This window comes from Eretmochelys imbricata, chromosome 1 (assembly GCF_965152235.1).
Source record: "Eretmochelys imbricata isolate rEreImb1 chromosome 1, rEreImb1.hap1, whole genome shotgun sequence".
Lineage (NCBI taxonomy): Eukaryota > Metazoa > Chordata > Testudines > Cheloniidae > Eretmochelys > Eretmochelys imbricata.
The window spans coordinates 97,371,420-97,381,921 of NC_135572.1; the positions used below are offsets into that span (position 1 = coordinate 97,371,420).

Here is a 10,502-nt window from a genome sequence, read left to right on the forward strand (position 1 = left end):
AACAGACCCCGATCTACTGGTTCATGAATACTTTTTTTTAATACAACGACTTTTTTATCTTCTTTCCTATTCACGATTTAAAATGTGATAAATCAGGTTTTTGGCTCTGAATAACAATGGCTTGATTTAGATTTCCTAGTAAATCTATTCAAAAGTGAAACAAAGACAGCCTTTGGAGGATACCTTACACTTCACCTGGACCAGGAACGGAATGGCAATTCAGATAAAAATCTTGTTAGTAACTCAACAAGAAATAGAGGATTTCTCTTTTCCCTGCTTCAGGCTTTATTTAAACTCTTTGTTCAAAAATGAACAGAGTGGTAGTCGGATTCTAATTTACAGATATAGTTTAGACGTCTAATTTTAAATTAGAAAATCACACAAGAAAACCATTTACACGTAAATGTTAAAACCAATACTTAAACTTTTTTCTTTATATTACATAGAGCCAAAACGAAACTAAATACATGTTAGCCAGCTTCATTCACAAACATTAGTCAAAATATACACATTACAAAAGTAAAAAACGAAAACAAACAACAAAAAAACCTCTAACTGATGAAGGTTTTTCTCTAAAATTTATTTTTTTGTTTTTAAATCATTATTTGCAATTGAATTGCAGTTGCTCTAAAAATAACCTAAGCAGGTAGGAAGCGTACTCCCAAACACATTTAAACACTTCATGTTTGATAGGGAACGATTCTTTGAACATGAGAATATTCTTCTGCTGTCAAAGCAACCTCTGTTTCAGTTAAGCTAAATAATAAATATATAATTATCACTCAGACAAAAAGTCTGATTTAACCTTAGATAAAATTGCGATCCTTAAATGGTGACGCAATATTTGTATTTACTCTGAAAGGCGTTCCTTTTCTTTTTTCTTTTTCTTTTTCTTTCTTTCTTTCTTTTTTTTTTTTTTGAGTCTAAAACTGACTCAAATGTGGGCAAAGGAAGCAACATATTTTCAATCAAAGAGCTAACTTTTCCACAGAAATTTACAAATGTACAGTCTTAACGTGGGACCTAAGGATCGGGAAAATAAGAGACACAGGTTGTACATTAAGAATGAAATTTGTATGAGTGTCCCATAGGAGAGGACTTCAGGAAGTCCTGTGGGATACGTTAAGGGGGAAATGGAGGGGGGGGGGGATTGGGGACATCAGACGGACAGTATTTCACTTTACAGTCTATTTCTTTTTGTGTTTCCTGCTCCCATTCGCATAGGACTTGACACAAAACAGAGGAAACATTTCAGATCCAAACGCCAGATTTGTCCCTCCGTTCTGTCAACAATTTGCCCCTTTTTTGGTGGTGGTGGTGTTGGAGTGAGGACGTTTTGGAGAAGTTCAAATAGCACAGATTTGGGGGGCGGGAGGGGAGACAAGGCAGGCAAAGGAAGATGCACGTAGGGAGAAACCAGTGAGAGAAAGACGTTTCCAGGGCCTGTGAAGAACAAGCCCTTTCAGCTCAGGTATCTGCAAAGGCTGCATGCAACACACACCAATTCTAAAAAAAGGGAGGCAGATGGGCGAGCCACCTCCAGCTAGGGAGTTTCTTCTCAGTGATGTCTGTGGGCAACACGCAACAGGTCCGAGGATGGCCGGACAGGCACCATCTGCTGCTGGAGCAGAGAGAAGTTTGCGGCAGGAGCGCAGGGCTGAAACGCTCCCGTTTACACCGACACTCGCCCCCATCCCGCCCTTGCCCCTTCCCGGGCGGCGGGTCCGCAGCTGCCGGCGCCCAGCCCTCTGCACCTGTCCCCAGGCGGCTCTCCCGGGAGCCGAGGCTGGGAGTCCGCCGCTCGGCTCTGGCCGCACGGCGGAGATGTCATAGCGCCGCCGCGTAGGCTGCCGGGTACGGGTCCAGCTGGGGCTTGCCCATGCCGGGCAGCAGGATGTAGGCGAGGGGCGGCTGGAGGCCCGGGCTGGGCCAGGCGCTGCAGTTGCAGGGGATCATGTAGCCCGGGTTGCCCGGGGACGGGTGCGAGTGAGTGTGCCCCCCGGCGGCGGCGGCGGCAGCTGCGGCGGCTGCGGCCCCGTGGAAGGCGCCGGCTCCCGCGGCGCTGGGGTAGGCCAAGGAGGAGGCGTAGGGCAGCGCCGAGGCGGAGGAGGACGACGAGAGCTCTGCCATTTTGGAGCCCAGGTCCAGCAGCGAGTAGGGGCTGCTGGCGGCCGCGGCGGCGGCGGCTGCGGCGGCGGCGGCCGCCGACTGGGGGAAGAAGACCCGGGCGGCTGCGGCGGCAGCGGCGGCGGCCGCTTTCTCCGGGTTGGCCAGCAGGGAGTCGGGCACCAGGCCCCCGCCGGCCCCGCCGTGCAGCCCGGCCGCCTTCAGCCCGTGCGGGTGGTCGGGGTCCGCCAGGCCGTAGGGCACCGGGAAGGCGAACTTGTCCTTCTTGAGCAGGGTCTTGGGCTTCCGGCGGGGCCGGTACTTGTAGTCGGGATGCTCCTTCATGTGCATGGCCCGGAGCCGCTTGGCCTCGTCGATGAAGGGCCGCTTCTCCGCCTCGGTGAGCAGCTTCCACTCGGCCCCCAGGCGCTTGCTGATCTCCGAGTTGTGCATCTTGGGGTTCTCCTGGGCCATCTTCCGGCGCTGCGCCCGGGACCACACCATGAAGGCGTTCATGGGCCTCTTGACATGATCCACCGGCTTGGACATGCTGGCCCCCGGCAAGCCCTGCAGCTGCTGCAAGCTGCAGCCCACCCCGCGCTGCCGGCCGCCTGCCCCGGTCACCTCTCCCCCGCCGCTGGCAGCCCGCAGGAAATCAATCTTTGCTCCGCAGCAGAACGAGTCCGAGAACTACAGCCCCAACTTCGGCCCGCTCCTCCCTCTCGGCCTCCCGGGGGGGAAAGTCCCGCGCCTGGGGGGCTGCTGGGCTCTCGATGGCCCCAACCTCGGGCTCCTCTCCGCACCCTGAAAGGCGATGTCCCAAACCTCAGGTCCCCTGTGCACCGCTTTCCTCTCCCTCCAGAGCTGGCCCCCAGCTAGGAGACTGTCCCGGGCTCTGCTTTCCGCCGCGAAGTTTCTTTCTCTTCTCAAGCAGGATGTTGAAACTCTCTCCAAAAGCCCCTCGGGTTGGATTGGGGTTCAAAGGGACCAACGGAAAAGTGCAAACATCCCCCCTTCCCCTTCCACTAGCTCAACTCTGCCCGGGGACTTGTCATTTGACAGCGGCCGGGGGCTGCAGGGGAGACACGGCGGCTTCCTTCCGTGCAAGGCGAGCCGCGAGCCAAGCAACGATCACAGAGTCCTACCCATCGCGAGCCTGCAAACCAACCGCGGGCCGGCGCTCTCCGGGCGCAGGGCGTGTGGCGGGGGCAGCGGGAGCTGTCCGCTTCCCTCCCCGCTTTGGCGAGAGGCTGGCGATCAGCCGGGTCCCGTCCGCTCACAGCCAGATCTCTGCCCCCGGCGAGCCGCTGCGAGCCGCTTTCTCCTCGAACATACTCGCTTCTTCTCCTTCGCCTGCTGGGGGGGCGGGACTGGCCCCCACTCCGGGCCGCGCTCAGCGACGCCTCCTGCTGCGGCCCCTCGGGCGCGCGAGCCGTGCCCGGCAGGGACCAGCGGCCCCGCTCAGCGCCGAGTCCCGGGATCAGGTTCCAACTTGGAGCTCGGCGGCGGCTCCCAGAGCTTCCAACTAACTTCGCCAAGTTTCATGCGGGCTCCCGGGCAGCTCCGCTCCGGCTCGCTCGCCCCCCGCCCGGCTGCTCCTCCGTTCGCCTGCCTCTGCTCGGGGCTCTCGGGGCTTGCCCGGCCAAAGAGTGACTAACTTGGGGGCGGGCGGGGGAGGGAAGAGCGGGCGAGGGGGTTTCCGATTAAAATGCTCGGCGATCTCAGCCAGGCAGGAGCGGAGCCGGTTATAAAGTCCCCTGTGTAGCTTGCAGCAGTCTCAGGCTCTCGCTCTTTTTGCCCCTCTGCAGCGGCAGCCAGAGGCAGGCAGGTAAAGCGCTCTCTGGGTGTGCACGAGGGCTGTTGCATGTACAGTGTGTGTTTGTGTGTGTCTGCGTGCAGGGGAACGTGGGGCCCGGCGGGGCTAGTGAGAGGGAGGGCCAGCGGGAGCGCCGGCTCCCACCCCCAGCCATTGATTAAACAGCATTCCCCTCCCTTTCACTTCACTGCAGGTTAGGGGGGTGGAGACACCAGAGCCTGCCCTGCCGGGCAGAAGCGGAGTCTGCGCAGCGCTCGCCAGCTAAGTTGGTGTCGAAACACAACCTCTGAGTATTACCCAACTCCGAAGAGCCGCCACGTCCGGCACCCGCAGATCGGCGGCTTCTCACTAGGCAGAGAGAGTTTATTTCAGTCAATTGTTCATGATCTCCCCCCCCACACACACACACACACGCTTGTTGAGTTACACAGCAGGACAGTCCCCCTTTCTCCTTGACTGTTGATCCTGGAGATACTGGGGAAGGCACAGAGGAAATGTCCCAGGAAGGAGATTGATTCCGATTTAGGGTCACCGGAGTAACTTGATGTCAGGTGCTGTGGCCAGTTGTTTTAAACAGCCCATTTTAAGTCGACAACAGGCACGGCTCGCTGTCATCGGCCCCCTTCTGCGTTTGTGCTGGTGGTTGTTTTCAAAGCCTCGTGAAAAGCATACTGCTAGTTTTCTCTTTATATACTAGGCTGGAGATAATTAGGCGTAATGTCTAGCTACGCTGCACCGCCGGCACTCAATACCTAGAGCAGCGTCAACCTTAGGCCTATAAAAAGAAAACGGGTGTAAATCGCCCTGATCCCAAGACTGCGTATTTAAATTTCGTTCGTTGCCAAGGTTTTGTTTACTTTTACCCAATGAAACAAAGAATTCTCTCCCCTGTTGGAAAAACCCACAACCCGTGCTGTTGGCAGCGCCCTGGCTCTTCGATTTGCATATTTTCTTTGCTTCTTGATATGCTACTTCTCACTCACCCCAACCCGATCTGTCTGCATGTGTTGCTAGCAAGTTGGCCTGTCAGTCAGGGTGAACTCGCTCGCCTTGTTTGTACTTCGGCAGGTTGGTTTTGACTTACCTGTGTGGTATGTGGAAGTACGAACTCCAATACATCATTAACTCTTTCCCACGTTAACATCAGGCCGAGGTGTATACGGACAGATCCTCGGCTGGGACTAAGCGCTAAAGGCAAGGCAGATGAAGTAACAGCTGGGATGGGCGCCACCATCCCTTCGCTCAGCGCGAGAGGGAACACCCCTAGTCAGTCCCATGCTCTCTTTCAGTAACCATCGGGGCAAGGCGTTTGGGGGAAATGTGTGAGGGGATTTCTTTTGTTGCCACAGTAGAAGTAGCTCTGTGAAAAGTTCGTTTCGCATCAAGTATGCGCTTGCGTTGGTGAAACGGTGAGTTTGAGGGGCTCGCTTGGGAAGCACTTGCTTTCAAAAGTCGGCCAAGGGGCGGAGGAGCACAAACTTCAGCTATGGTTAATCAGCCGGTCTCTAGCCAGAGCGGGTTAGGACCATCCATGATCAGAATGGATCATCATCCATTATGAAAAACTATGAAAGCTTATGCCCAAATACATTTGTTACTCTCTAAAGTGCCCCAAGGACTCCTCCCTTATAATCCCACCCTTTTTATGCTACTAAGACATTTTCAGAAGCTCTAGCGCTGAAGTAAAGATGTGAGATATTTTCTCTTCCTTCTCCCTCTCTCTGTATGTGTGGTGTGTTGCATATACACATGTCCCAACTGATAGCCAGCCCGAGCTGGTGAAAATCAGTACAGCTCCATTTACTCCAGTGGAGCTGTCTATCTACACCACTTGAAGATCTTACCAGTTAAAATGCCCTGAATAGTGTACACATAAAATGTACCTACCCTGTCTTCACATTTAATATATTATCCCTTAACCACTCATTTATACATATTCCTCTTAATCTTCAAATCCACCTTGCCAACTTGTGACCCCCCACAATCCATTTAGCTGTGAAAAAAGTTACAATCGGTTGTCAAAAGCAGGGAGATTAAGCTATCTACAAGCATGGACTGCCGTTTAGGTTTAGAGTGGAAATCCTATTTCTTGAAGGTTGAAGAAGTGACCAAGAGTGGCTGTAGCCAGCCCTGGTATTACTGTTCTCCAGGTCATTTTTTCAATCCATCGCCAATAGTTTCCCGCTCTGAAATGAAAAGTTAATATTTCAAATCATCTCATTTGTATTAACCAAGGAGCAATTTCATAGCATCCTTTATTGCGGAAAAATAATCCCATAGCTCTTTTTGCCTAGATCAGGTGCCGGCACAATCAGTTCCGTCCTGTATTTCAGCGCCAGGGGAGGAAGGGAGAACGTTATTTATATGGCCCCGACCACCGTGAGAACCAATGAAAGCTGTGACAAAGAGTTAAACCAGAGAGAAGAGCCACCCTTTGGCTGCTACTGCCCGTCCAATCCCAGACCCTTAGAAAAGTGTGGGATAGGCGCCCGATCCCTTACTCCCTATCCTGTCAAAATTCTCATTAACTCGGAAATTCGTATAAGGAGTACGGGATGCGCCTTGTGAACGATTCACAGGGATGTTTCATTTTCCTCTCTGGTCTCCTGTTTTAGATATGACCCCAGTCGGTTATTATAACAAGGGGAATGGGGTTTCCCTCCACACCCTTAGATCCGAGGACTCTATATAGTGAAATGTAGTGGTCCATGGCATTCTCCTGTCGAACAATTCGCTGCGAGCCCAGCTGTATCGGACAACGTGAGGCAGAAAAACGACAGTGGCCAGGAGCACAAAGAAGGATGGTTCAAAAATAAAAACCACGAGTCTCTTCTTAGGGGCTAGGTGTAGACTCGCCAATTTGATTGAGGCGGACAGAGTGGCAACAGTTTTTAGTCCGTCCATGCGTTAGTTTGTGGACTGTGAGCTGTAGCTTAGGAAAGCTTATGCTCAAATAAAAAAAAAGTGTTCCTCTCTAAGGTGCCACAAGTCCTCCTGTTCTTCTCGCGGATACAGACTAACAAGGCTGCTACTCTGAAACCTGTTTGAACCTCTGGTTCACAAGGGAGAACAGTGAATCTGGAGACATGAGGAAGGTACAAACATTTCAGTTTTTCACAGACACTGCGTGAAGAAAGGCTATCGCCATAGCTGACAGGAATGGCTGATAAACACAGATTGGGGATGTGGCGGGAGGGGGGCGGTTCAGGAGATTTTCTAAGGTAAATGTTCATCATTGCCTCTCAAATCCCCCGGAGAGATCAGAACAATGCACACGTGCATCTTGATATACTCATGCCTCTGTGAAAGAATAAGAAAAATAAGCGTCTAGGTAATGGACAGCACAAGTATGCCCCACCTCACTGACTCCTGTCTTGAAAAATGTCACCATTTGCAAATGTCTGACTTCACAAATGTATGCTTCTGATTATTTGCTAGGATTCCAAAGAGTGAAAACCTAATAAAAATAAAAGATTGTATTGGTCATAAATTATTTGACATTCTTTCTCAGACTGATATATTGCTATGTATTGGGCTGAGTACATTTTTCTAGTTTTTAAATGAAACCCTATATACCAAGATCTAGTTTCAAAAGTGCTTTTCTTTCCACGTAACGCTCGTGGTAACCACGGGCTGTTATAGAATACACATACGGCTAATTCAGTAATGTCCGCAGTTAAAGCTCTGTATTTCTATGGTAATTTGCTGTCAAGAGGTGTGAACGAGGTGATGTTGACTTCACTGGGAGTACATTTGGACCTACAGACTCCGATTAGGAGTGAATGTAGAGTTCAGGCTTTCACTCCACCCTTCACACACCCTGTTGTGCCTAAGTATTAGAGCACCGTGGGACTGATCCGGTTGGAGCAGGACAGGGCTCATGGTACCTAACATCACACACTATTTTAGAAACTTGACATTCCTAATCAAGAGTGGAAGATTTAACTGAATTTACTTAATTTACTTACCTGGATTTATGTTAAACCTGTGTCGTTATGTATCTGTTAATTGCTCAGATGATACAGTAATATCACTATAATTACTGAGAATAACGAGAAAATGATCCTGCGTAATGTAATTTACTTGCATTTGACTTGTCAATTATGAAATCATGCAAATTCAGATGCATACTTTTGCTTCCAATATAGCGAAATGAGTAGCTGCATTACCATGCAAAGGTAAAATAATAATACACTTTATCTGAAACTCTAATATTTTATTCTAGCAGCCCAGTTTAAATTTTAGAATGTGTTCCCAGATATAAATTTTGGAAAGTTGAGTATGTTTAAAGTAAACAACTACAATCCCCTCAATTCTATTAGCCTGTTTAAGTGATCGGTAATATTCCACTCTTGTGATTTGAAAAATTATATTTCATCTTTGCTCTCCCTGAAGTTAGGTATAGTTTTAAGAGGCTGTTTTTATTTTCAAGCACAGTTTAGAGCAGCGAGAGAGCAGGTAAACACCAGAATTCTTCCTAATTTGTGTCATTTGAATTTAATAATAAGGTGGCAAGTCAGAGAGATAAAAAGTATTAGAGGAATAATGGTTAGCCAGATAGCAATCTTCACCTAATCATTCCAGCGAAGTGAAAACCTGACTCATAAGCTCAATAGACTTATCACTGCACTATATTTCTAGAACCACATTGTGATTTTACTGCTTTGTTTGTGCAATAAAGCTTTTCCATACACAAACTGGGAAGCTGACAGTTTTCATTGTGCAGGTATCAGCCACCAATTCCACATTTACTTTCAGTTGTCAAAAGTTGGCAGGCGCTGTAGTATCTTAAACACACTTTTCTATGTGGTATAGTTCCTCAGATTTGTGAGTGTTGCTTATAATCTACCACCTCACCAGTACAAGCACACTAGTAGAGAGAAAACAAATTTTACATATATAGCATATATGCCAGATTCAATTATATGCTTGCAAAGAGGCTTCAAAATGTTCAATAGTATTGTTTTTCAATAATATTCACCTTTTATTAGTAGAGCACTGGTCGCACAACTGTAGTTAAGTGTCTAGTAATGATTCCATCATGAAGCACTGTTTTCTAGGTTTATATTTTATAATCTGGCTGTAAAAGTGTGGTTCTGGTTGGAATTTGGCATACAAAAACTCAGCTGGAGAGTAAACTTTTCATAATAAATATATTGGTTTATTGGGTTTGCTATTTTAAGTTAAAGCTTTTACTAGGTTTGTAAGCTTTCAGGGCTTCTAGAATTTTTTAAAAAAAACTATTAAAAATAAATCTAATGCTTTTGGTAAGGCTAGAATATGTTCTAATAATTTTTGTGGGACGGATCCTACAACTACTCTACACACAGAGCTCCTGTTGAAATCAAAGGAAACTCCATAGACAGGGCAGCTGCAGAATCAAACTCAGAATGGGATCCCTGCTAATGTGGACCATAAGCAAGGAGTTTAAAATGTAGTCCTACTTTGAAAAGTGAGGCTGTAAAATTGGCATCTTCTTATTCAATTGATCTGCACCCCATTTGAAATCAGAGTCATACTAATTTACTTCAATGATTAAAATTCATTTCTGCTATTTTTTAATCCTGTTGGCCCTGCAGAAATTATATCTTTGGGCAAGTTGGATTCCATTCTGGCTCATATGTAATCAGCATGCTTGGTAACTAAGTTCTGGCAGCAGTATCTTTGCTGCTGGTGGTTCATAAGCCAGAAAGAAGTCACTTTGCTCTTAGATTCCAAGATGAAATTGCATCAGTGGCAATTTGAAAAAAACAAACAGCTTTTTACTTCTAAACTGAATATAGTTGATCTGGAAATCACAGGGAGACAATTAGCACAGACCCCACAATACCATTTTTAAAGAATCACTTTTCAGAGTAGGGTCACAATGATTCCCCTAAATTAAGGTCTTTACAAACATTTATGTATATGCATAACTTTTTTCACATGAATAGCCCTTTGATTTCAATGGAACTATTCCTATGAGTAATGTTTTGCCCCTGAACAATGAGCCAAATTCCTCATATTAATCAAGCAAAACTCCCACTAAAGTCAGAATTTGGGCTAATGTATTCACACAGTATTATAGAGACTCTGAGCAGCCTCTGTCTACTGAACCCATCACAACTTTCTTGTCCTAACTGAAGTTAAATTACCTTTCATGCCAAGGGCATAATCATTAGCTTTGGGCTCAGTTATCTTAGGAACTGAGATCAGGAAATGACATTCATGCTAAGTGGGAAAAAGGCTTTGAGAACTGAAGGTTCCCCCAATAACAATATTAACAAATAATAAATTAAATGAGACCCTCTCTTTTTGGAATGTATTGTGAGGCTTTTGCCAAAGGGAAGATACTGGAAAGGTTTCTCTAGGCTTTTAGAGAGCAGTCTATCATGGTATTGCTTAAACCAGGCAAGGACCACCTTCTTTCCACTTCACAGTATTGACCAGAAGAGCAGGGAGGTTTTTGCCTGGCTGTGATAGGCTGCACCCACTGCGTTAGACTGGAAAGGTTTCAGAGTAACAGCCGTGTTAGTCTGTATTCGCAAGAAGAAAAGGAGTCCTTGTGGCACCTTAGAGACTAACCAATTTATTTGAGCAT

At 47.6% G+C, this 10,502-nt stretch overlaps 1 protein-coding gene across 2 annotated transcripts; it reads right to left on the reverse strand.

Annotated features, from left to right (window-relative positions):
* Positions 1–1,827: 1,827 nt before the first annotated feature.
* Positions 1,828–2,655, reverse strand: SOX21 (SRY-box transcription factor 21). Of its 2 annotated transcripts, XM_077807038.1 has the most exons (2): positions 2,290–2,655; positions 1,828–2,208 (listed from the first exon to the last, which is right to left on the reverse strand). In XM_077807038.1, exons 1-2 carry the CDS (start codon positions 2,653–2,655, stop codon positions 1,828–1,830), a joined length of 747 nt encoding a protein of 248 aa, XP_077663164.1. The 2 variants fall into 2 exon arrangements, with proteins under 2 accessions (XP_077663164.1, XP_077663163.1); XM_077807037.1 differs by having other exon boundaries at positions 1,828–2,655.
* Between the last annotated feature and the right edge of the window lie 7,847 nt (positions 2,656–10,502).

Excerpts from the sequence above, each read along its gene's own strand:
- SOX21 (XM_077807037.1), bottom strand. The coding sequence starts at position 2,655 with ATGTCCAAGCCGGTGGATCATGTCAAGAGGCCCATGAACGCCTTCATG.